This window comes from Oryzias latipes, chromosome 4 (genome assembly GCF_002234675.1).
Source record: "Oryzias latipes chromosome 4, ASM223467v1".
Classification (NCBI taxonomy): Eukaryota; Metazoa; Chordata; class Actinopteri; order Beloniformes; family Adrianichthyidae; genus Oryzias; species Oryzias latipes.
The window spans coordinates 21000322-21026045 of NC_019862.2; the positions used below are offsets into that span (position 1 = coordinate 21000322).

At 37.1% G+C, this 25724-nt stretch overlaps 1 protein-coding gene across 1 annotated transcript in view; it reads left to right on the top strand.

The window, feature by feature from the left end:
- gmds (GDP-mannose 4,6-dehydratase) overlaps positions 1-25724 on the top strand; it is a 176341-nt gene that overhangs the window by 127040 nt on the left and 23577 nt on the right. The window contains exons 8-9 of the mRNA XM_023954387.1: positions 11594-11712; positions 12247-12343. Coding sequence (XP_023810155.1) covers positions 11594-11712; positions 12247-12343 — 216 coding nt within the window. The remainder of the gene's footprint in view (positions 1-11593; positions 11713-12246; positions 12344-25724) is intronic.

A 25724-nucleotide genomic window follows, 5' to 3' on the forward strand; every position in this document is an offset into this window, starting at 1 on the left:
AAACGATGCGAAACTGAGTAGAGATAAAGGGAGAAAACAGACACTCAGGGGCACCATAGAAAAATGAGTTAGAAAAAATTTCCTAAGAAGGCAATATCCAGTAAAAGATGTCATATTCATATTTTCTTCCTCAGTAGACTTTTTTTTTTTTCAATGTTGGCCCCTGGTGTGAGGTCTGGCCGGTAGAAACATGGTCATAGTGAAACCAAAAAGGTGCGGTCACCCCTGCGTCATCCCAGACCCTGTTAGAGCTTTTTGTGTGTGTGGCTGTGTGTGACCAGGTTGAGGTCAGTGGGTAAAAATATCCTCGTCTGTCTTCGCCTGGATGTCCAGACGGTCTGTCTGTACGACAAAAAACAAAATAGCTGTCGTCTGCGACTTTTTTTGGTCGAAATTTTGCAGGAGAGAGACACAAGAGAGGCCAGGATAGGTGAAGAGGGGGAGAATCATGAATTCTTTAGAGTAAGGGTGGAGTTAATCATTTGTAACCCTGTCCAAAAATAACCAGGTTGGTTAGCAACAAAAGAAATAATCTATTATGTTAAATATTAAAACAGAGAAAAAAATAAAACACCCAGCTTTATACAGCAATAGTTTGCATTATTTTTACTCTCTGGGTTGGAGTCTGGAAAAGTTAAATGTGTGCACCAGTGTGTCGCTGTGTGTGTCCGTGTAACTGTCAACACCTAAATTGAATGATTGAGGTTCTTACTTGCATTTACGTAAAAGTGGTTTGAAAGCAGGTTCATTTTCTTATAAAAGCTTTTTTTTCAGTCAAGTCTGCTTTGAATTTGCTTCATTTTGCTGGTCATAATCAGCCCTGGTGTGTTTAGATTAGTCTGAGCTTGGTTTGTTGTGTTCCTTTCAAATCCTCTTTTGCTCTGTACTCTTTCACATCGAAACCATTGAGGTTTGTGTGATGGAGGCACAATTAGAAGCCATAGGGGCAAAGAAAATAAACCCAAATGACAAAATAATTTTTATTGTTAAACTTCTGAACCTCCTTAAAAATATTCAATCTTTACTTTTATCCATTAGCTGTAGAAGATATGTGTTGTCACAATAATGCTAAAGTGTTGGAGACTAACAAATCAAAAACAAAGTCTAATTGACCCACCATCATTTTTATGGAGATCTTTTTCTAATTGTCTTGTGTTATAGACAGGCAAAGGAATAAAACACCAAAAGGGTGTAATATTGGAATGTGTACAATTGTATGCGCATTCCAATATCACACCTTCATCCAAAGACTGATTTTTACTCCAGATGTTTTGTAAATAGTCTATTCTGCTCTATATTCTGTGCCCTTTCTCCTCCTCGGGCCTTAAACACTGCATTCTGGGGTAAGAATCTTCCCCCTCTGGTGCCATCTTGTCTTTTTTTCCTTTGCACTGGAAAGTTTTGACCGTTGTCAGAGCAAATTTAGGCTGATCAGATGTCTGAGCATTCAGCCTCAATGCATATCATAGAAAACAAACATGTTGTCTTTGTATTTGAATCCATCTTCAAGGACTACTGACCAATTCAGTTAGTTGCTGCAGTGTCCAATACATCACCTTCATTCTATCCCTGCCTTCCATCGCATTGATATTGCATAACATCAAATTAATAATGCACGCTAAATTTCATTGCAAATCATAAAGTAACTCATAGAATCTATGTGCCTACACGCACCATTTTTACACTTTATCAGGATTTTTGATATATCAGTATTTGTAGTTGAAGTTATTGGTATATTCTGTTTTGCATTAAAAAGTTAATTTTGGTTAACATCTTTCCACTTTTTGGTGGCATTTGCATTAGCCTATCCTTTTAAAATGTAGTTTTTCTCAGGATTTTATTTTGGTAAGTTAGTCTTTTTTATTTGTCTGAATTATTTTAAATAGCAAAAATGAAAATGTTTTACATTTTTCAAAAAGATCTCAAGTTTTAATCCTGACTTTTCTATAGCCGTAATCAAACTGTTGTATTTACACATGACAACCCTGACATTACAGTGTATTGCAGTTTCTTTTAAAAGACAGACACACATTGTTGAGAAGGCTTTTTTTTTTTTTTGTCGAACCAGGCCATTCGCTTCAACCATTTTCACTAAATTAACTCCTAGGATTAAAAATTCAATAGCAATTGCTCAAACTTGATCCAATTTATTTTACATTTTGAAGAAAATGACCTGTGTCATGTTATATAATAAACTGTTTATAGAGGTTATTCAGTATTGATAGTAAGAAGACCTTGTCAGTGTCCTGTTGAGAAAGTGTGAAAAGATGTGTGTGATGGGGATCACAGCAGAGATGCACAAAGAACAAAAGAACCCTTTGAGTGAAGAGATCACAGGCAGCTTTCAGACGTGTCTGTTCTACTTTTAATCTGGTGTTTGGGATTATCCTGCTCTGCTGTGGAATGCTGTTTAACACTCACATACGTGTGTGTGTGGTAACTCTCATCTCCACTGCTCTCTGCTTGCCAAACTGACACACAGATCCATTTACAGTTTACGTCATCGCCTGCTTGGCTTAAGATACCCAGTCATTCCACAAAATATGAAAACAACAATTGTGAAAACCTGTAAACCCACACCATAGGTTTTTTTTGTTGAGTGCCAGAAACCTTCACTTCGAAGTCGATGTGAAACCACATAGAATATTTGAGGATTGTTGTCAAGAAACAAAAACAATCACTTGATTCACAGAGATTTGATCTCAGATAATGGCTACCAAAGCTCTTATATTCTCATTTCAGTTGATCTCACTCTGCTTCTCTCTCTATTTAAATTCCACTTCCGTCATCTGTTGAGCTTTATTTCAAAAGTGTTCCCAGTGGTCTTTTAGATATCAATATTGTGACCAAATATATGTTGTTGTTTTGAACATATTTTTTGCAGAAGTGCAGTAGTTCATTAGTAATTCGCCTCTAAGCTTCTACAACCTTTTCAAACAGGTTTATTTTGTCTGCCCCTGATTCAAAACAGTTTGAATACAGAACTACTGAGAAATGCAATTTTAAGCTTAATTCTTTCATGTCCTCCATCGTGAGAAAATGCCTCAAGATGTTAAAAACTCAGAAAACACGCCGGGTGCTTTGAGAACTATAAGTTCTCATATATTGCAGCATAGTAAACGGAGTGAATCACAAAGGCATTTTGAGCTTTTTAATGTTTTATGTAACTGTAATTAGTGGTTTATGAATTTAAAAAAAACCAAGTTTATTAGGATCTAGGTAAATCTGGAAGAATGGCTCTGCCTAAAACATATATAACAGTCTATGTCAACGTCATGTGACTTTACATGAACTTTATAGAAAACTTTTTTAAAGACGGGAGTAAAGATGAGGGCAGTAAAGAAGGAAGTTTTGTGCCCTCTGATTTTGATTATGCAAATGATTATTACCTTAATTAAGACTGAGTGATATTTGACCTTAGACTTGGTCATGTGTAAACAATATGTGAGGGAAAGGTTATCTAACAGGAACACCCCCCCCCCCCCCCCCAGTCATTTTGAAGTTGGGATTTTAATACCATTTGCCTAATCCCAGTCCTAGATGGTTTAGATGATTGCCAGTTTATCCGGGAACTAGTGGCCGTTGATGAATGTCACCCCCGAAAGAGCAGCTGATAACAGTGATGTATGACGTACATGACCAAGATCGTGTTTGTGCTGAAATGTGACGTTGTGCTCTGCTTTAGTTGTTAATGCTTGGGCTGGATAGTCACATGAATGGATTATATCATAGCAGTAAATGCAGGCCATTAATCTCATTATCAGCAGTAAGCAATGGCAGGCCAGAGCCGTGTCTGTTCCTTGAATGGTAGCAGACACGGCTCTGGTCCATGGCAACACAAGTCCATTTTTTAAACTTGTTTTTAAGTTTGTACTCTGTTCTCCAGCAGCTGTACAGGCATGCTTTGGAAGAGAGCGGAGAACCTCTTTGGCTACAAATGATCTGGAAAAGCCAGAACTGGTCGAGGTTCGTGGCTGAGAAGACATAAATCGGTAGCTTCTCAAAACATGGTAGCACAGTTAGGGGCCTCGTTTCCCTTTAACCGGTTTTAAAGCTGCGATTACCAGCCATCCTCCATGGTTTAAAGTAGTTTCCAGTTTGAGGTTGCTAATCCATATATAATTCATTAGTCTAGTTCTGAGGTGTTTGTCATAAAAATACGTTGTTTGTGCTGTAATTTGATTAAATCCCTGCATGTGTTCACTTTTGACTTTCAGCTAAAAGTGGCTTTGTGTTTGCAAGTGCAGCTGAGGTGGAGCTGTGTGCGTACAGCTTTGTGGGTTTGCCCACATGTGGATACCTGTGTGTGAAGCCCTGGGGTTAATGGCATTAGCAGGCTGTGATTGGGCCTGATGGCTTTCTGCAGTCATAATGGCAGGTCTATTAAGTGTTTACTCTGAGCAATTCCACATGTCAGCTAGAGTCAAGCAGCTTGAGAGAAGACTGAGGAGCTGGGAGGCCCCAGGAGTGAGGCAACAATGGGGAGAAGGGAGGATGGAGGGGTCAGCTGGCTGCAGAGAAGGGAGGTCTAGATAAGTCATCACTTAAGCTGCGGTTTGGGGTTTCTCCTTAGGCACTTTAGTTTTTCTTTTTCTTCAATAAGTAAATCAAGGATCGGGATTTGTTTTGCCCCCAAGGACTCCGAGCTTTAACTAAAATTACCTATAAGAAACACCACTTCCAGCCAGTATTATGTCTTTCTAAAGGGTATGCATTTTTTTCACCATTACTACAAGAATATACATTTTGTAAATAAACTTGATGACACATATTACTACATTTTGTTCAGGAGACCATTCATTTATACCTGTCTAGGTTTCTTTAGTCTCTCTCGAAGAGGCATCTTGAAATGCAAACGGACAACCCTTAAAGTACACAACAACTGAAAAAAGGAACATGGACGAAAAGAAATTGCATCCACGAGTTGGAATATTCAGATATTGAAGAATTAAATATCCACAACTAAATATTTAAACATGATTTATTTATTTTAAAGTTATTAATAATGTATATTTTTCTATTTTTGCCATTAAATCTTGTTTTTTTAGCACAGATATATGGCTAAAATGTATTGTATTAAAAGAAAACTAAAGATGCTTATGTTAAACATGATAAATGATCTTATATTTTATTTTATAGCTAAATCTGAGTTTAAGAACAGCAAAAAGTTTTTTTTTTTCATATCATAACATTTTTGTAATTATTACAGTACAGTACATTAACAGTACAGTAACAGTACATTTTCTATCTATTATTTATCTATTATTTATTTGTCTTATAAAATGTACATTTAAATACTTATTTTGAGGAGCATTCTTTTAAAGGTTAGGATTTTAAGGGTAGTTGAAAAGTTTTTCTTTTTTTTTACTTTTTTACTATTGAGTAATTCCTGGAGTAGCCATGGAGCTTTTTTATAGCCACTAACCCTAACCCATTGGTTACCACAACCATGGTGTTATAACACCAACATACACTTATTAAAGGTATTTCTTACACCACACATATATTTATAGCAATATAAGGATTTTTAATGCAATATTTTTAGTGATTTCTGTTTGACAAACTAAAATCTGATTTTTCTAACCTTGTGAGTTTTGGTGAATTCTATTGTATAATTTAGCTTAATATTACTATACATTAACCAAACATACAGTGTTTTCATTGCAAAATTAATATCATCTTTTTAAAATTTTAGGATGTTTTGAGGGCCAGTATGCTGTGGTAAAGTTAAAGTCTCACTATTGTTGCACGCAATTGAGTGTGCAACAATCCAACCTCCTAATACCAAGTGTTTATCAGGGAGGCCCTGGATTTCTCTTTTTGAAGTTTTACACTTCCAGGCTATGGAATGGAGCCCACAGAGTGGACATTCTCCCACTAGATCAACTAGTGGAAGAGACATTGCAGCAGCAGTGTCAGCAGTTACAAGGAATAGTGATGTTTTTGTTTTGAATCATGTGTCAATCCCCTTAAGATCATATAAAACTTCAACAGACTTTTGGTCAAAAACTCTGACGCACTGAAAGTCAAGATGTTGCAGCAGGGTCCAAACCAGAATACAAATTTTCAAAAGTGTCCACGTCTTTCAGGAGACTCTAAGCACCGCAGAGCATTTGAACTCTGCTCACCGGGTTTTTCCCTCGAGTATGTCGGGGCATAATTCAGGTACAGGGGTTCGCTGTGGTCGCTGAGGTCCGTATCCGTCTTGGAGCTGCAGCCGAGTGTGGAGCGTGTGATGGGGGTTATCCAGTGGCCATGTGAACAGGAAGGTGCGGGTTCAGCGTGAAGGACTGAGCCCCTGAGTTGTTTATCAGATAGCTAATGAAGCAGAGCAATCCTGTGAGACCTAAGGAGGGACAGGGAGACGGGGGGAAAGAAAAGAGGGTAAAAGAATCAGGGGAGGGGGGCAGTGATGGGAAAGAGCTTCAGACCAAGATGGAAATGAGGAGCTGTTGCAGCCAAACTAATGCTCCCCTGTTGTGACAGAGCAGGCTGAGAAGAATAAACCACTTTTTCCCACAATTTACCTCAGCTTTATTCCCACTGCATCAAGTTGAAAAATACACATCAAATTATTTATTACGTTTCTTGGTTCAGATTCTGCGGAGGCCGTATCACTCAGCTCTTGCCATAAACATTTTCTCTGGCTGGAAGAGAAGCGGAGCCGCTTTCCCAGCTCCCATCATCGCACCCATCCAGTTTACTGCGGGCTACACATTCATCAGAATGGTTGGAAGGAAACAGGACTGAGCCTGCTACATTACAAGTTCAAATAATCAGGCAGTCAGATGATCAAAACAGAATTACAGTGTGGATGACAGTGTTGAATGTTTAATGTTTCCAGTGATAATTATTTCTGCTCACACAAAGGAACCCAAGACGGAAACAAATCCAAGGACAAGAAATTCAATTTGGTTCAAATATGGCATTTAGTTTAGAAACAAAATGCATTGTACAAGTTTATGGACCATATTTATTTATTAATTGTCAGTTTTCAGAAACTGTGTATTAAGATGCATAAAAAACCCCAAAGAAAAGATTGCAATCCATCCTTTCTTAGAAGGTGTCGATGATAAATTAGTAAAACAGCTTCATTTTCAGATGGTGATGCCCTAAGTCGAAAAAAAAATTCAGATTTTTGTTCAAAATATTTGAAGGCGTCTCTATCGGTAAAAGAATAATAAAAATAATAATCCACATAACGTCTTATTCTGCCAACTACATTCTAATTTTTTGTCCAATAATCAATCACATTATACTAAAATAAATAAATAAAATATGAAAAGAACAATCTTGACATATTTTATCAAAACAAATGTCCTTGTGTTTATAGACAACTTTTAATTTGTTTTACTGGAATTTGTTTCTTATTAAAAAGTAAATCGGCCATAATTCAGGTGAGTCATTGTCATCGATATTACTAGATTAACTTTATCTTGTAATAAGTTAACTACCGGTAATTTTATTTGACAAGAAATTACTCAAATATATTAAAAAAGTAAGAAGTTAGTACATGTTATGGATCAAGGTTGCATTTCATCACAAATATATACTTTTTGAAATTAACTAAATCTTTTGTTTTTGTTCTGCCATCATTAAGGAAGAAAAATCCCTTAAAAAGACAAACTAATCAAACTCCCCAAACAGTAATGATCAATTCTGCAAGAGGGAAGTTGACTCAAGTAATATCTTATTCATAATATTTTGTTTTTAAATTATGCTTTTTAAATGTTTCTTTTATTTATGATAGTTATATTTAGCAAAAATTAAATATAAAGATTATTCTTTAAATGAGCAAATACATTTTCTTCAAGATCAGTTAAAACCAAATCTTATAATTTCACAAAAAAATATGAATTATGTATGAAGTGCTGTCAAAACTTCCTTATATATAAAAGCCAAAAATTTGTGAGTTTGTAATTAAATTTTCGCCCATTTTGACAACTGTTGTTGTGAATTTGGGCTATACAAATAAAATTGAATTGAATTGAAAAATGTTCTCATCGCTTTGACACGCACATGTTGAAACAGTTAGAAGCTTCCTCATTGGTTCTTTCTGATGTCAATCAAACATTGTGCCGTCCTTATCGGCTTGTATGAAAAAGGAAAAAAATCTGTTTTCTTCATTAATGGTCATGGGGTGAAAGGTTAGAGGTTAGGCTCTGGAGAGTCATCAGTGCCGAGCCGTCAGATGCCCCCGAACAGTCTTAAGGGGGTGGGGGAGTTCACTCCTTTACTTATTGTGTAAAAGAGGCTCATACTTCAATAAAACAATGAGGAGTGAGTTTCTAAATGTACCCCAGAGTTCCAAATACCTGCAGCCTTTTAAACCCATGAAGTCTGAGACAGATTATCGTCCACAGAATGTGTTCCACAGAACAAACATACATAACAAAGACAAACAAATGTACAAATGTGTTAAAATATATGTAATGGTGTTTGTAATACTAATAGTACTATTCATTTTGATGATCACAAAAACATGTACTGGAAGACAAAACCTTAAGTTCTTCATAAACCATTAAAGTCACAAAGCGGCAAGTGATCTTTCCTTTTCAGTTCAATGATATCATATCCATTTTTTTTTCTTTTTTACTCTTTATGTTCTTCCTACCCTATATTCCGTTTCATAAAACTCTGGATTGTCAGATTAGAAACTAATAAGGACCGAACACCAGTTTTTGTACATCATTTAGACTTTTCAATAGGCACACGAGTCTCAAAGTGCAAAATGGATTTGATTATTATCAAAATAAGAATACATTTTCATCAAACCTTTACTCCCATCAATATGTGGTGTCACTGCTTTTGTCTGAACTCCTTATTTAGCTGGAACCAACTTCCCAAATCATCCATAACTCATCCCTCAGCATTGTACCTTCCTGTAGGAGAAGGCTCTGCCGTTAAAAAGCGTTCATGTCATCAATAAGACTTCAAAGAGAAATGGTCTTTGGTGGTCAGACTCGGGGAAACAGCAGGCCACAGCTCTGACACTAATGCAGATAAGATGGGCTGAGACCCCGAGAGTCAAGACAATGGTGATGGACATGGAGCAGATGATAAAGGGGAAATGTTTGGGAGGAGACAGGCTACACATAATTGGATTTAAATGAGTAGAGATTATTGCAAATTGGTTAAACGAAGGGGAGAGAAGTTTTTATTAGTCCAGAGTAGTGAGGATATTAATGAACGAAGGTTCGCTGACAGCGTGGGAAAGTGGAACCAGCATGTAACCCCTCTAAACTGCAGTCTGAGCGAGACTGTCCATTTCTCGAAATAAAAAAATCTCTTTTACGGGATATTTGCATTTAAAGTTATTACATTTTATTCAAGCAAATCCTTCTGAGTGCCAGTGCAATTTTTGTAGCTCAACTATTTTATACTTCTGCAAAGGAAATGCATCATCAGCTGAATGTGCTGAGTGAGACCAATATTTTCTTCTACACCTCATCAGCAATCCTAATGTGATGCACACATTGGCGTTCATTTCACTACCGATCCAAGTGGAGCACATAAACTGTCCTGATAACGCTCCTCTGGGGAAGCTTTTCCACTAAGTTAACGCTGTCTTTCTCCGGTTCTGTTCAGTCTTCCTGGAAACGGGATTTTGTTTTGGAGCCGGTCTGCGTTCACACCAGTTTCGAGCAGAACAATTGATTAAATGCTTTGTCATCAAAATTCTGCATTTGCAGAGTTTGCTGAGAAGGTTAGCTCTGAATCTTTCATTTCCAGATGTGAGGCAGGACTCATAGGTTCAACTGAACTAAAACTGAAAATGATAGAGGAATTCTTTTCTCTTACAATTTATCTTTAAAAATGTGTAACTTTTTTTGCAACTGATTTAAATGAAAACATTATTAAGCATTGTAAGTCACAAATAACCAGCTCATGGCATAGATAAAAATTAACGGTAAGTGATTGAAGTGCAAATAAATAAAAGCTCATGGACTTTGTGGTGGATGGAAAGAGTGGTTCAAAAAAAAAATCACAAAGCTTTCTAAAATAACACCCTTTTCTCTTCTAAATCATCTTCTGTACAAATATTGCTGCAAAGAACCCAGTTTTGCTCTACTGTGAATGCATCTGACCCAATGAGAATCGGATTTTATCTTGGTTTAATACAAAGTAGGAGCGTGACTAAAACATGAACTGTCTTCTTCCAGCAGTGATGGAATTGTGACAATTGTCAAATTAAAGCATTGTTCAACCCAAAAGTCTGGAATCATTTGTAACATTTTTGCTGCCATCATGTTGGTTTTCAGAAAATAACATAAAGAAAAATATTTTGACATATTTCAAACCTGATTGTTTTTTCTGTAATGGGATAAAATGACATTTGACAGTTATGTTGCATAAATAATCCTCCAGATTTAAGTTTCTGCTTTTTTTTTTTTTTTTTGCAATAAGTGAATAAATACTTTTTTATCCCTCTGTATGAAACATTGTTCACCTTACATATGTAACACTGATACAAACAGGCTTTATATGTGTGTATGTATATATATATGAGTATGTATGCATGTATGTTTCTTGTTTATCTTTTTACATTGCTAATTTCTGTTAAAATAGTGAAAACCCAGTGTCAACAACTAGAGACGTTATCATCTTTTACTATTTCCAAAAAATAAATGTAATGAATTTTAATCAAGCACCATTGTTACTCAGACTTAAACATGTTTTTTAACATTGCAAACTAAATAGCTTTAATCTAAAAGTTTCTCGCCAACGCTCTGTTAAACCCAAGATTATCCTTTAGTTCTACAATTAATCATAACAATATAGCTGTCAATATAGCTGGCTTTTGGACATTGTTTGTTTTTTAAATAATTTACTGAGTTCTTTTAAGATTTTATTTAAAAAATTAATTGATACGCTCAGAGGAAAATTTTGAATTCATATTTGTAAAACAGCAATTATATCCACTTTAAAAAATAATCTAGACTTTTTACTCACATTTTTTAATGACCATAAATAAAGGCAGACCTTCCTTTAGATTATCTTTCTGTCTCTGTTCATTTTGAACCGCATAACCATGTCCATCTGTCTATCTGTCCCTTGGGAACTTTATGTATTTAATCTGAATGTGCCAGAGGTCAGCAGATTTGACATGACTGCTCCATTTTACTATAAATATTTGGATATCATTCACAGACATCCTGGCTCTTTAACAAAGTGCTGCTTCTACTAAATAAAACCCACTATAAGCTAACGTTACCTGTTTCTGTTACTTATGTGAGGCATGGCAAAAATTGCAGAACATCTTTTCCTGCGAACTCTTTACTCATATGCTTAAACTATGAGTGCGTTTTAGACAAAGTTTTATAATTCTCTTGTAATGCATCTGCATTTGTAGACATATGTGTGTTTTTACGTATGCCAGCATTTCAGTGAGCCTGTGGGAGCACTCTGTTCTTATTTCCCACACAATCTGTCCCGTGAGCCCCTTTGGTGACGTCAGGACAGAGGCACAAGCGAGTGCCCTGCACAGAGGTCGCAGGCTTACTTCCTGCCTGTCAGGGTTGAGCTGGGCACAAACCAGAACTCACTTTCTGACCACTCAGCGGCTTACCTTCTGTATGTCTCTCTTTTCCAGGCTATGTGGGTGATGCTGCAACAGGAGGAGCCGGAGGATTTCGTAATCAGCACAGGAGAGGTGCACAGTGTGAGGGAGTTTGTGGAGAAGGCCTTCAAACATGTGGGGAAAACCATCGTGTAAGTGCACATACAGACACACACACAAAAGATAAAACCACAGATCCCTTCCATTTAGGGGTGTTAATGATTCATTTTAACTATGATTTGATTGATCTCAGAATTTGTGGTTACCAATATGATTCTTAGTCGATTGGTTCATTTTGAACAATCCAATTCGGTTCCGATGCACAGACCTAAAATGGATTGAGGGCATCTTTTATCCAAAAAGTCATCCAGTTTGACTCAGAGATAAATACCTGGATATTGAACAGTGAAGGTGAAGTTTTCCAGATTCCTTGTATTTCTTGCAAGATAATCACGTGTAAATTAAATATGTGTACAAACAAACAACTAAGCAAGAATAAATGACAAATCCATTTACATCTTATTTTTCTTAACTTCAGCCCGCTGTGGTTTTTCCACATCAAACATCTTTTGTCTGGAAAAACCCCAAGCAACACACATATAAGAATTAATAAGTTGAAAGTGTACGCAGGCGTAGGAAAAAAATATGAGTATAAGCTGAAATAAGTTTGTTTTTTCATTTTTCAGGTGGGAAGGGAAAGATGAAAATGAGGTTGGTCGTTGCCAGGCAACAGGTGTGGTACATGTCAGAGTGGACCCCAAATTCTTCCGTCCTACTGAAGTGGTACGTCTAGTTTTTGTCTGTCTATGTTTCTGTGGCCTCTTTACGTAAGGCTGTCTCGCTGGGGTTCTTTTACAACTCTTGTCACTTCAGACCAATCCATGATTCTACCACCACCATGTTTCAAACACGAAAAAATAGTTTGAGTACAAATAAATCTGCCTGTTTTGTGGCCTATCGATCCTTCCAAGAGCTTTATGACCAAAACGGGCAAATTGTGTTATAAATCCCCATCACTATAATCCAGCTGCATTGAAGTAGGATTCAATTTACATGATTTATATTTTAAATTAATGTTATATTGCCATTTTCCCACTTGAAAACAAAATATTTTTTGTATATATTTTACTTGTTTTTCTTGATAATGAAAGTCCAATAGTATTTTCTTACATCAATAGTACCACCATCACTTACATATTTTTTTTAAAGTATGTCCGCTTTACTTGAATTTTGTAGAACTCAAATAGGAGTAAATAGGAACTAAGATCTCTGATTATTTTTTATTAAGACTTTTTTACTCGAAAGCATTGGATTAATTGGGACTGTTAGAGTTTGATTTTTTTAATGGTGCTTTCTGACGATGTCACTCAAATTACATACAAATATATGAACCACAGTTCCACTTTAGTTGTTTAACTTTTATTTCAAACGAGTAAAAACAAAGTAAAATCAAATATACAGGAACTGATCACTGAATCTAAAAAGACCTGTGCAGATGTGGATTTACATGAATTGCATTTCAGTAAAAGTGAAATGTTGCTTTCAAAAAACCTAGAGTTTGAGGATGAAGGTAAATCTAAATAAAAGCCAGGGCTAAGACCAAAAATCATTCTAATAAACCAGGGAATAAACCTAAACGATTTTTAAAGCTAACAGCTTTAATAGTAGCAGACTTTAAAACTGTGCTGGTCTTCTCCTAATGCACAGAGTCATTTGCTTTTACTATTATTGCCTTGAGCTGAGCCTCTAATGGAAACTAGGTCTTTTGACCTCGTAGTTGCATATAAACCAACTGAAACCTGTTACTAATGTGGTGATAAATGAAAGGACTGCTGTGGCACTTTTGCAATGATTCAGTCACAAGTAAAAATAGCTATTAAACGTTTCACCTAAAGCATGTTTGTTTCCATTTGTCTCATGTTTCTTGCCCATTGCAGTTGGTCAGGAAACATGTGGTCTATGTTAAAATGTTGCAGTAAATGCTGGAAAATGAGGTAGGTCTTAAAAGTAATGCAACTCATATACAATATCTCTTGATAATTCATCACAGCACCGTGTATATTCCCTATTCTTTTATACTTGACCTTAAAATCAATGCTACACATTTCATCTGCATGTATCTGATTGTCGGGCATTGTGTCTGAGACCGCACACTTATCAGCCATGACGGGTGCAGCTTAAAGTCTCAGGCTGCTCATTGTACACTTTTAAACAGCTGGAAACAGACCAGTCTGCCTTTAGAAGAGTAATGTCGGCTGCATCCTGTGAGTGTATGTGATGGGTGCATATACTCAACCAAGTTACCTTGAAAACATTTCTTAATGAGAAATTGGATTAGTCTTATCAGTAAAACAGATCATTTTGCAAAGAATGATGCATTGAGCAGTAACACTAGTGGAAGTGATTTTTTTTTTTTTTTATTGTTTTTCGGCTGCATTTGTAATAAATATTCAAAATAGAAAAGCAGTGGGGATTACTGCCTTTGACTCTCATTACATCTGAATTGTCTCTGGCATTTAGGGGCGCTTTGATTCATCGTCCCAGCTACTCCCTATGGATGGTATAGGGTTACCCTGGAGTGTTGGGGCTGAGATTAGCCATCAAGCTCTTGGCTAAAAAGCAGGCGAACGTCTCTCATGAGGTTTGGCCTGTTGAGATTAGGGCTGAGATTTAGTTGAGTGACGGCAGAGGATTACCGAAGAGGCCCTGCTGACTGACGGCTATGGGTATGGAAGCACTGGTTACACACCTGGGCCTGTATTCTTTGTGCATGTCGGCTCATTCATACAAGGTCCTAACCCTGAATCATCCTGAAAACCACCCCAGAGACTGATCAAGTCAGGCAACACGGACCTGTCAGTCAAGTAACAGATGCTGGCTTTGTGACATGTCTGCAGCATGAGGGCTGGATCTTGTTGTGCAGATGCGTTCTTTATCCTGACACCTGATGAGTTCGACGCACACCATATAAAAATATCAGAATACTGCAAACTGATATTAGTGAAGGTTTGTCAGTCAACGACAGTTAGAGACATGGGTTTTTAAACTTACAAGATTCCAACAGAGCTTGGATCCCTAAAGCATTCAGTTTTATTAATAATCTGATTCCGGATTAAGTTTTATTTTGGAAAACTACTAGATTCTCTCCTCCACATCCGATCATTTTTTTTTTTATGAACACTCAGTCACGTGATGAAAATGCGTCCACTATTTTTTTAAAGGGGCTGCACCAGCTGCTAAACTAAAACCCCAAGCTAGCAAAGTTAACAAAAAACAAATTTTTTGGAAAGCAACAGAATTAGAGCCTTTGACTTCAAAGAAAAAAGAAAACTGCATTTAACAAAAACTAGAAGTCCTTACTCCAAAATGGATTGATTGCAACAGTTATTCCCACACACCCGAATAATAATGCATAATATTCAGCAACCAGCTGTCTAACATTACAAGAACTCTGCTTATAAAGTTGCTCAAATTTTTATTATTATATCTAGAAAGTACAATATTTTAGGTGTTTTCAGACTGGCAAAACTGTTTGGTCCGGACCCAGTCCCCTTAATTTGGTCCGGATTGAGATCTGAACTCTGCATTTGATCTGTATTCAGACTGCCGTAGAGGGGACACTCCCTTTTCCAGACTAAAGCTTGTAAACAAAACCATGTGACTAAAGATCTCTTCATTTATTGGTCAGAAATACTCTGTTTATGTCAGCTACTGTGGCCGTTTTGGTTCAGTTGTTCCGCTCCGAGGACAGAGTGTATTCAGACTGAGGAATCTTAGAGCAAATCTAAGATCAGTCCGATTGGAAACGAACCAAGACCACCTCGAAAGATGGGTCCCAGGGCAGTTTCTGGTCCTGACCAGGATACACTTTGGTGTATTCAGATTGAAAATGTGTTCCCAATTATTGAGGGAAACGAACTCTGGTTCACTTTAAGAGAACCAAATGGTTCCATTCTGAATACACCCTTAAATACTTTTTTTTGTTGTATTTATCCGTCGCATCTTTCAAGTCAGACGGGCTGAAATTGGTGTCTGATTTTTTTTTTTTAGCATTCACTTTGACAGTTATGGGTTAAGAGAAAATTTATATAACATTGTAATGGTTTCTACTTGAAATAAATAAATGCAAATAAAGTTTAAACCAGCTGCAGATATTTTACAGATAAAGGATTAAGATCAACCTTCCCCTAATAAGTTAAGGGAAACTCAAAGAAAAATATATAAATGAGTGTATGCCCAACTTAAGCCTAATTTGGACAGGTCAGTGAAAAATATTTTCAGATAATAAAGCGGTCTGTGACCCAAAAAAAAATATTGTAGAAACTTTTTTACTTTATTTGGTGGGTGAGAATTCTGCTTTTGGGAAAACAACAACATGACAGATTTACCTTCAAGCAGTCCTTACAAGCAGTTCTCAACAAAAGTTATCCAAGGATACTATGCTGCGAAATAATATATATGCTTTATTGGCTTCAGTTATAATGTTCTGCTGAATTGTTTTACTGTAAAAAATTGATGAGTCAAAGACTTAACTTCAGTCTCCAGTCCTGAGCATCAAGTGTAAAACCAGAGTGTAGAAGATCTACCAAAAACCGTTTTGGAGCCAGACTCTTAGTTTGTTTATTTAAGCTGTCAAGTTAAACTTTACTTCATATTGGGAATGCTTTGCTTGTTTAACAAATCACCTAGTAATTATTCTGTGAAAGTTACCTGGCCCTTGTTGCCAATTTTATTTCAACAATGTAAAAATACTCTGAGGTTCTACACCCATCAAAGCTTAATTGAGATTGACCAAATTCAAAAAAGAAAATCTGGGATTTGGCGAAAGTTTTTAAAATTGTCCAGGAATCAGTTCTTGGCTCCCTGTGACATTGGTGTGAAAAGGTACATTTTACTACCAGGAAAATTTGAGTCCAACTCTTGTTGACTTGAATACAACACCAATTTTTATTAGATTTTGTGTCAGAAATGTTGCCTGTTTAACACAAATAATCTGCATCATGGCTCTGAAAGAGTCTACTTCTGGGAAACACATTGTGCTTTACAAACTGCAGACACTTAAGAAACTTTTATAACCAGAATTTATTAGACAATCTCTTTAATAATTTAGCAATTTGCTTGCAATAATGCCTGACTTAAAAAATTGTCAGAATTCTAGAAGCTCATAGTGTATGGCTGCTTTCAAAATAAAAATATATATTTTAACTCAACTTTACCTAAATTATTTTCTTATGTTTTAGAGTAACCAACGCTGAAATACACTTTTGACTAAACAGATCTTACACTAAATGCTTTTGTTGATGCTATTCTGTGACCGCATGTCAAGTTATTAAAATGGCACTGACCTCAATGGACGCTGCATGTGTGATCTTAAAAAATTAAAAAAACTCAAATGTGAACATTCTTGGTCTGGAAAAACCTGCCATAAATTATCTTTCAAGAATTATTTTAAGAATGAACCCTATTGGTCAAGATTATTCAGTTATAGAACATTTATTTTGAAATCTTTCATTCCCACATCTGTTTCTTGAGTGTGAAGCAGAAATAGAAATGAAGGTTCAATCACAGCAGGTAACCATTTCTCTGCTATGCTTCTTTTGTCTTTTATTTCAATGGTAGAATCTGAAGAGCATTTAACCTATGACTTTGTTAGACAGGAAGCAGGTGACACCCGGCTTACAGCTCAGCTTTGTGGCTCACCTCAAGTGGAAATACCTGTCATCAGGGGAGGGCTGTGTGAGTGTGGAGAATACAGCTGACTCAGACTCTTTTTGGTGTCACATTTACTTCTCGGATGTTTCAAAAAATGTTTCTGTGTCTGCTAGGGGCCTGCATGCAGTGTGCACCGCGTAAGGAATGTCACCTCAAGCTGTGTGTTAATATGTGTGTAATTCATCATTATCCCTGTCAGTGTCTGCTTTTGACATGACTCTACAGGGACAAGAGCAAGTGACATGCGGGGGGCTACGTGTGGCCAAATGCGCGTTTTTTCTCACAGGAGCAGCTGTGATGTTAATTTGTCAGTTTCTCTGTATTTTTCTGATTGCATTTGATCGTGAGCTCTGAGCTGAGTGGTAGATCAGATTTCAATGTGAGATGATTGTTGTTTTCTGAGAAAGTTGCATCCGATACAGAAAGACACTCTGTGTTAAGCTGTCAGGATTGTTTTGAAAACTGCTCCAACTGTCGCAGCTTTGAAGAACTGCCACTCACTTTTGACAGCCTCCAAATTCCTGGCAGGGCTGATATTTGGCTCAGATGGGGCTTCTCTCCCCAAGGCGTATCTCTGCGTTTAACGCTCTAATGGTTATGATTCGCTTTGGTTGCCAGGTTACGGCAGGTATCATGACTTGTTGCCTTTTCAGGTGTGATCACATTGCTTCCTCTGTCTGGTTTTCACTATTAATTTTAGGCCTTGATGAAAGATGTGAAGGGCTAAAAATGCGTTTCCAAGTGAAAGATCTTGATACAACATGGGGTCACACCACTTTTAGCCCTGAATAGAGTGACATATTGTTTTTTTTTAAATGCTAATCGTTCACTTTCACCTGCACTAACTAATCCTAAATTTGATCTTAAGCCAAGCTCATCTGCTTTTGTTCCTTGTTTATAACACATCTCCTTTTGTCTTTGTCTTTTAATCAGCGATGTAAACTCATTGTCAGATCTCGTACATGGAGTGTGTCTGTGCTTCGGCAAGAGTGTGTGAGTCAATGAATTGGTGTGCGCCTCGGTGCATGCCAACACTTGTGCATGTCTGTGCTAATGCAGCCTCCGCTGTCATACTTTTAAGTTCACACGTCGCTTGAGGGAATAAACTGCTGTGGGCTGAGTGACAGCTCTGTGGTTTCTGTCCAACCTATAGCACAGAGGAGGAGCAGGCGTGATAAATGGGAAGCTGCCTCTTCCCTTTCCCTTGTCCTGTCAATGTGCACACAACTGTTACACAGGCAGTTTCTTGTCTCAATTTTATTAACTCCTGAATTCCCTAAAATAATTGCTCAGCAGAGAAAAGTTGAGGTCTTGTCCTCAATAGTGATAAAAAAATCCTAATCAAAGTTTTTTTCCATTCTGTCATTTAAAGAGAACTTCAGTTTAATAAAAGCCCAACAAGAAGTAAAAAAAAATAAGTTAAAACCTAATCAAAATAAATGCATAGGTTGAAGCACTGTTAACAGAAGAAACATTTTACTTTTGAGTTGAAAACCTTTGCAGGAACCTTGTTTATACTTTTCCATGTTAGAAATTGTCTTGAGCACCATTGTCGGTGTGCTATAAAAAACCCTGTTGGGATTTGAGTCTGAGTTTCTTTGAATCCTTTCAGACTTCTCTTCACATTATTTCACTGAGGTATCAATCATCTTTCTTGTATGCCACAATATTTTCTTTTTACTTATTTTTACTTCATGCTTTGCAGCTATTGGAGTATACCCCTTTGTTAGACCGTCTCAGGATCAGTGCCCAAAGTGGTCCAGACACTCTGCTTAAAGTCCTACAGTTTGATCTACTTTGATCATATTAGTTTGGCAAAAAAATCCCTTACTTTCATCAAATATTCAAATTTAAATGAGCTATTTTATCTTTGAAATGTAGCTAAGATTGCTCAATTTGATCTTCTCAATCTCTGTCATCTAAGTGTTTGAGAGGTGTTTGTTTTTTAGAGGAATGGTAAAACAAGGCATCCCTGCCTTTGGCAGCCTTTACCTTGATACAGTTGACCTGTGGCAGCTTATAAACACACACAATTGCCTTTCTGATTAAATATTTTTGAACATTTGCGCATATTTCGAAGCTTTAGTGGGTCGACATCATAATTTTGATCTGCATTTTTACTAGGAAAGGTAGACCATAGAATGTTATTCTGCTTGGGACTTTTTATGGAAACGGCTTTTTTACCTGCACGCATTTTTTCTGGCAGTTGCAAAGCAGCTGTTTCACAGAGTTTCATTCAATTTATCAATGGAATCTTGAAGTCATCATGGTGTATTGACAGATTGGAGAGATATCCATCAGCTATCAGTTTCTTGGCAGCATGGTGTTAACAAACCACTTCTGAGTTTCAAAATAGAGATGTTAACTTGTTTTTTAGATGATAAAATATTCATTAGTTTTCAATGCTCAGTAACTTACAGCTAAATTACAGGTGAGTTCCACTTTAAGAACAAAACCAGCTAATCTCAAATGCAAGAACCAAGTGAGGTAATACAATATCAGTGTAATGAGGTAATGCCTTTAACTTGGTGTGGAATTATCTGCCAGTGTGTTGGATTGTGTTCCATGAGTATGTCTTTGCACGCTCACACTGACTCTGCCCGTTTTACCGTGGCATGAGTGGGAGGCCATTTATCTTGTTCTCAGTGCTTTGATTGACGAAACTGAATGGTAATGTGCAGCTCCCATGTATCAGATATAAATTATGTCTTTGTAGACTCACGCACAAGCATTCCTTGGCTGCCCTCATTTGCTGTCAATACACGAAAGGTTGTTTTTGAGTTCAGTCTAACTGCAAAATAGCACCCTGCAAGCTTATTCTTGTGCCTACTGTTGGTTTTGATAGTTGTTAGTGTTACTGAAATAGATAAAAACCCACAATAAACTGCGACAGTTTTATGTTTTATCAGTGTGACCATGCAAAGAGAGGAAAGACACTGATGGAGTAAATCATGCTCTTATCTTTGCTCTGACCTGTTTAACATTTTGCAGAGCATCATATTACTGTAGCTGGATACTGTTACAGTTGATAAACACAACATTATCCACAAAAATAAACAATTTTGATAGACAGGTTTTTGTTTTACTGCAAAAGATTTTTTTTCTCACTCTTGTGTCAGAGTGGCTTGTACTTTCCAAGACCGCCTGAACCTGAATTTAAAAACGCTCTTGCTGCTGGTATCCTACGTGGCAAATGTGCGATTTCTGTTCTCACCAAAGACAAAGATCAAAATCTCTCACATCGAGTCCTAAAAATAACTTTGTTGTAATAAAGCTCTTGTGTAGCAACCGTCTGTCCGTGGTGGCTTATGCAAACCTGCAAGTCTTAACTTCTTTCTTAACCCAAATAGCTGTCATTCCAGCAGAGATACATGCGTAATAAATTCACAAGAAACACCTTTGGCAGCAAACTCTCATACGTCACCACACATGTTGTCACCCGATGTGAAGCTCAGACAATGGTCCCAGTCTTTCAGAGGAAGAAAGAGGCTAAGTTGTTATGGTTACCTTTTACCTGACAGTTGGGAAGGTATTCACCTCACCTGTTGAGGTATGCAGATAAACAAAGCATACCTGTCTGATGCATTTAATAATGGCTGTATTGTCAAACTTTATGAAGGAAAATTCAGTTTTTGTTTTTGCAGTTGGATATTAAATCAGCTTTAAGATGATGTGTAAAGGTCTACCTTCACTGCAACTGTGCAGAGATACTCCACTCTTAATTAGTTAAAGCAGAGCTACAAGGACAATGTGAATAAACATTACTTGTGTTTTTCCCATTTTTGTCAATTGGTGATGAATTAGGACTTTATTTTACAGTTATTTTAAGCTTTAAATTCTCTAATCCATCCTTTTTCCAAACCCGCTTAATCCCCTTTGGAGTCTCCTGGTTGTTGGAGCCTATCCCAGCCACTGTCAGGCAAAGGTGGCTGCTGCTGGAAGGCTACACAGATGCATACAAATACACATATTCACGTTGACACCTAGAGACAACTTAGTCTATGAAGCATGTTTTTGGACTGTGGAAGGAAACCGGAGTGCCCAGAGAAAACCTACACATGCTTTAGAATAACATGCAAACTCCATGCATAGTTTGTGAGGCTACCACCCCACCACCAGGCAGCCCAAATAATATCCAGAGTTTTTAAATATTAAATGTAAAAAGGATTGTTTATTAGCAAATGAACTTAATTTGACAAAACAAAATGTCTTTTCTGCAATGAAAATCAAAGTTGTTCGAAACACCATTCCATGTTCTCTTAAATAGTTTTATTAAGACCTCGTCTACTTTTATCATTCCTAACCTGAACGTGCAGGATATGCAGTCAAAGAAAACTGCATCTGTAATGTCAGTGACGTTCTGGATCAATGCGTTGCATCCATCTTTGATTTTTGTCCTGGTGAACAGCATGACCAACATGGTGAAAAGTTGAATACTGTTTTCTTCTAATATACCAGGTATGTTGACTGGTTGTGAGTTTTTTCATTTGAGGCTTGATTTTTATCTGCATTCATCTTTTTCAGTGTACCAACAAAATGCCAATCAAAGCCTAAAACAAGCGGAAAGTAATGCATTCTTCCAGTTCTTTTCCCCCATGTGTCGATCAACTTTTATTTTTCCTTCTACTACTGTGGAAGAACAATATGTGACCACATTACTTTATTTCAGCTTATAGTCAGATTTTGAAAAGATATATGAAAAACAGAGAAAAATATCATTTTTAATTTTTCTGATGGTACAATGAGTTTAAAAAAGAGGTTTTAGTGATCTTGTGTCAGTACAGTAAATAACTGTGGATATTTAAACGAAGGTCTGACTTATTTGTAATACAACAGCAAACAAGGTTTCTTTTTTTTTTCTCTGAAAGCAATTTTTTCCATTGGTCTGGTTACAAGGAAATTCAAGTTGAATAATCAAAGTTCAAGAGTTTATAAAATCCCATTTGCTAAACTTTGCTAAACTGACTGAGCAGTCGACCTCTGATCTCAGGTTTGGTTCCCACCTTGCTCACCCATGTGCCAAAGTGTTCTTGCCCAAGACCTTGGGCCCCACATTGGTCCTGGTGGTTATAGGTTGGCACCTGTGTTAGACAGTGAAGTTGCCATCAGTGTGTGAATATGTGTGTGCGTGGGTCAATGGGACTGTGACTGAACAACGCTTTGAGCCTTTAGGGAATGTTGTAAAACGCTTTGTAAGTATAAGCTATTTACAGTGTCAGCAAAGACCACAAAATAAAACAGCAAAGAAAAAGGAGACATAAATAGGCTATGTCATTTCCTAAAATGTGCAGGGTTTAGCTTTAGCTAACAATCAGATCTGTCTATAGAATAAAATTAAACATTATTTTTTAAAAAAACATTAAAAAATACAAATAATTAACAGACAATGAATGTTACAGACAATGTAACTTCATATATTGAAACTAAAAGCACCACTTTTACTGCTGTTTTCTTTAACCCTTTTTATTCATCCACTGAGTCAGCCAAACTGTCACTTTTATATTTTGAACAGAGTGAGCTGATTCTGAGGTCCTGGAGTCTAACAACTGACTGTATTTTTAAACTAAAAACTCAACTTATGACTCTGCAGTTCTGTGAAGATTAAAAAATAAATGGAGAAACAAAAACTGTCATGTTTTTGGTTCTAGTCACTGGTACTTCAGTAAAAAAAAAAAAAAAAAATAGTGCATGTTTTTGGTTTCATTTTACTCGAGCAGTAAGTCCAGACCTCATAAATCCACTACCAGGTTCCTTGTAGCGCTGTCTCCGGCTAACAGAATGAGTACCACAGCTTTTTAATGCAAATAGAACAACACAAGCTGCTTCGAGCTGTTGTCACGTCTCGCAGACACTTTCTTGACACCACCCCATCTCAACATCAATTTCTCCTTTTATTATCTGATATCACTAGTACACAATAACATTGGTTTTGGAGAACCCGTCCACAGATGGAGTCAAAGACTGTAGGAGTGCAGAAACCCCAGCGTTTAGGCACACCGTGAAGGACAGCCTTCAGCGTAGCGATGAGAAAAACAGCCAGGGCCTCGCATAGACGTGTGCTGCTAACATAATGGCCTCTGGCAGGCAGTAACTCATACACTGTCCCTGTGCCCCAGAGAAGATTTTAACAGCTGGTCTGTTTTTTTGCCTAATATCTGCTACCAAATGAAGCCTAAAATATGGCGGCTATTTCAATTTCCGAGTAAAGAGCTGGAATTTTCTTTCACTAAGGGCCTAATCAAATCAGAGGACGCTTATTAACCTGTTGATTGAAATCCTGCAGCTCAACACAAAACTCTGTTTTAGAACGTGGAAACTGTTCAAATTCTGTTGGAGGGTAACTTCCAAATAAGTAGCCATGATAGCATCACTAAAGAACACCCGGAAGTAAAGAGGTTTTGAAAGAGTAGAAAAAGAAATATGTTGCTGTTAGGATTCAAAAAAATACTTTGAAGAGATTACTTCAAAAAAAGCTTATCTCAACCTAGTTTAAATATATAAACTGAGATCATTGAAATAAGATAAATACAGGCTTTCACTTTAAATGTCTCTTCCAGACATTTTCATGTCAAATTTATATTACATTCCAAATTATTTAGCAGACATTTTAATCTACAGCGACTGTCAGATTTTTTTTTGTCTGGACACACCATCAGTCAAGTTTAGAGATTGAGCCCTGTTCACCCCAAATTTGGATCACTATTTTGTCCTTTTCCAGTGAAAGTGTAGTTTTTTTTTAACTTTATTTGAGCTACAGAAAGAAAATTTTCAGGAATGTAAAATACAAAAAATAAGTGAATAATTGTCCGCAAAAAGTAGAAATTTTCTTTTTTCCCCTTTTTTAAAAAGTAACATTAATTTTGATGCAAGTATGTTGTTGAACCAAGGGTAATGAGTTTTGAGTTACAAAAGCAACATAGATTTGATAAGTGTTCAAACATATTTTAATTCTATATAAATCAAATAATAAAAAATAAATAAATGTTTCCACCTCTTGCAGTATACATTTGTTTCACGATCCACTCAATCCTCTAACAATCCCAGAGATTTTTAACAGAGAGGAGAAGTTTCCTTTTAATGGACTGTTTGAGTTTTTCTGTAAGGCTGTCACAAAATCTCTCCGTCCGTCAACGGCCTGCCAAGATTGTGACCTGCTAAATACGTCCAACTGGATCACTGATCTGATTTCACTGACGCTGACGTCTGAGGCCCTCACCTTCATTTGTCAGTTATCATTCAGGTAAATATGGTTTTAGACAGTCTGGCTCTCTCTAGCCGGCAGAAATCGTGAGGCGTTTAGCGGCTATTATTATCCCAGTTTACGTCTCTGGCAGTGAGGTGGTGTCAGTCAGAGGCCGACCGTGGCAGCAGGAGGCCGATTAGGACTTCTGGCTCTGTGAGGTGCTTCATCTCAGGACTGAGGCGGTGAGACCTCTAACTGAACCACAGCCTTTTGGATTGAGAAGTGCTGAGGCAGCACACTTGGGTAGAGTTCTCACACTGTACTACAGGTTTTAAAACAAGAGGAGGTGGCGGTTTACTTAAAGAGAGCCATGACTTTATTACGGTGCAGACCCTGTCCCTGCACTCAGATTCGCACATCATTGTCAGTTGCTCTGTTTTATTCCACCCCAGCCTCTCCGCTGCAGTAGTTAACACAAGCATCTGTGATCAATTTGGGTGATTTATGGGCCAGAAATTAGTCTGCGTTATAGAAGAAGGATACAGTTTGTCTGTGTTTCACCCTGTTATACTGCTGGCAAGTCTGAGGATTTTTCAGATTCCTCTCAGCAGAACACTGCGATAAGGGAGAATGCAAGGTAAAGAGGCCTTCGCTTTTTTTGACAGCTGTTTGGCTCATTGATGGATGGAGGTGAACACTTAAACACCAGACAGACATAAAGAAGCAAATGGCTTTCATGAGGAGCGTGATTTATTCTTTGAACAAGCTTTACCGAGCCCCGCCACCTCAATTTATAGCACTTGACACACGAAACGGGCTATCAGTGCAAAGTTTGGATGTTTGGCAGAGGACTCAAGTACTTTCACAAAAGAGACACATGATATATTAGCTTTAATTTAAAAGGATTCTCTAAGCTGGGGTAAGGGGTCAGGTCTGCTTTTCCATAATGGTTCACCGTCAAGCCACTCTTTATCTGAAACGATCTTTGACAGCCAGAGTGTCTGCTGGTTTGGACGAAAGATGATGGATAACCAATAAAGACAAGATGCTTCTTTTAATAATGTTTCCAAGTTATTTGCTATTTAAGGAGTTTATAAGGAGAGTTTAGCATTAAGACATTTATTTTATGTAATTTTCTTAACTTGGGTCGAGTTAAATGAATCAAAAATGTTAAAGCATTTTACATTAGTCAATGTCATAATGTATAGTGTCAAAAATGTTCAAATTTAAAACAAAAATTGTATTTAATGTGTTGTATGGAGATTTTAC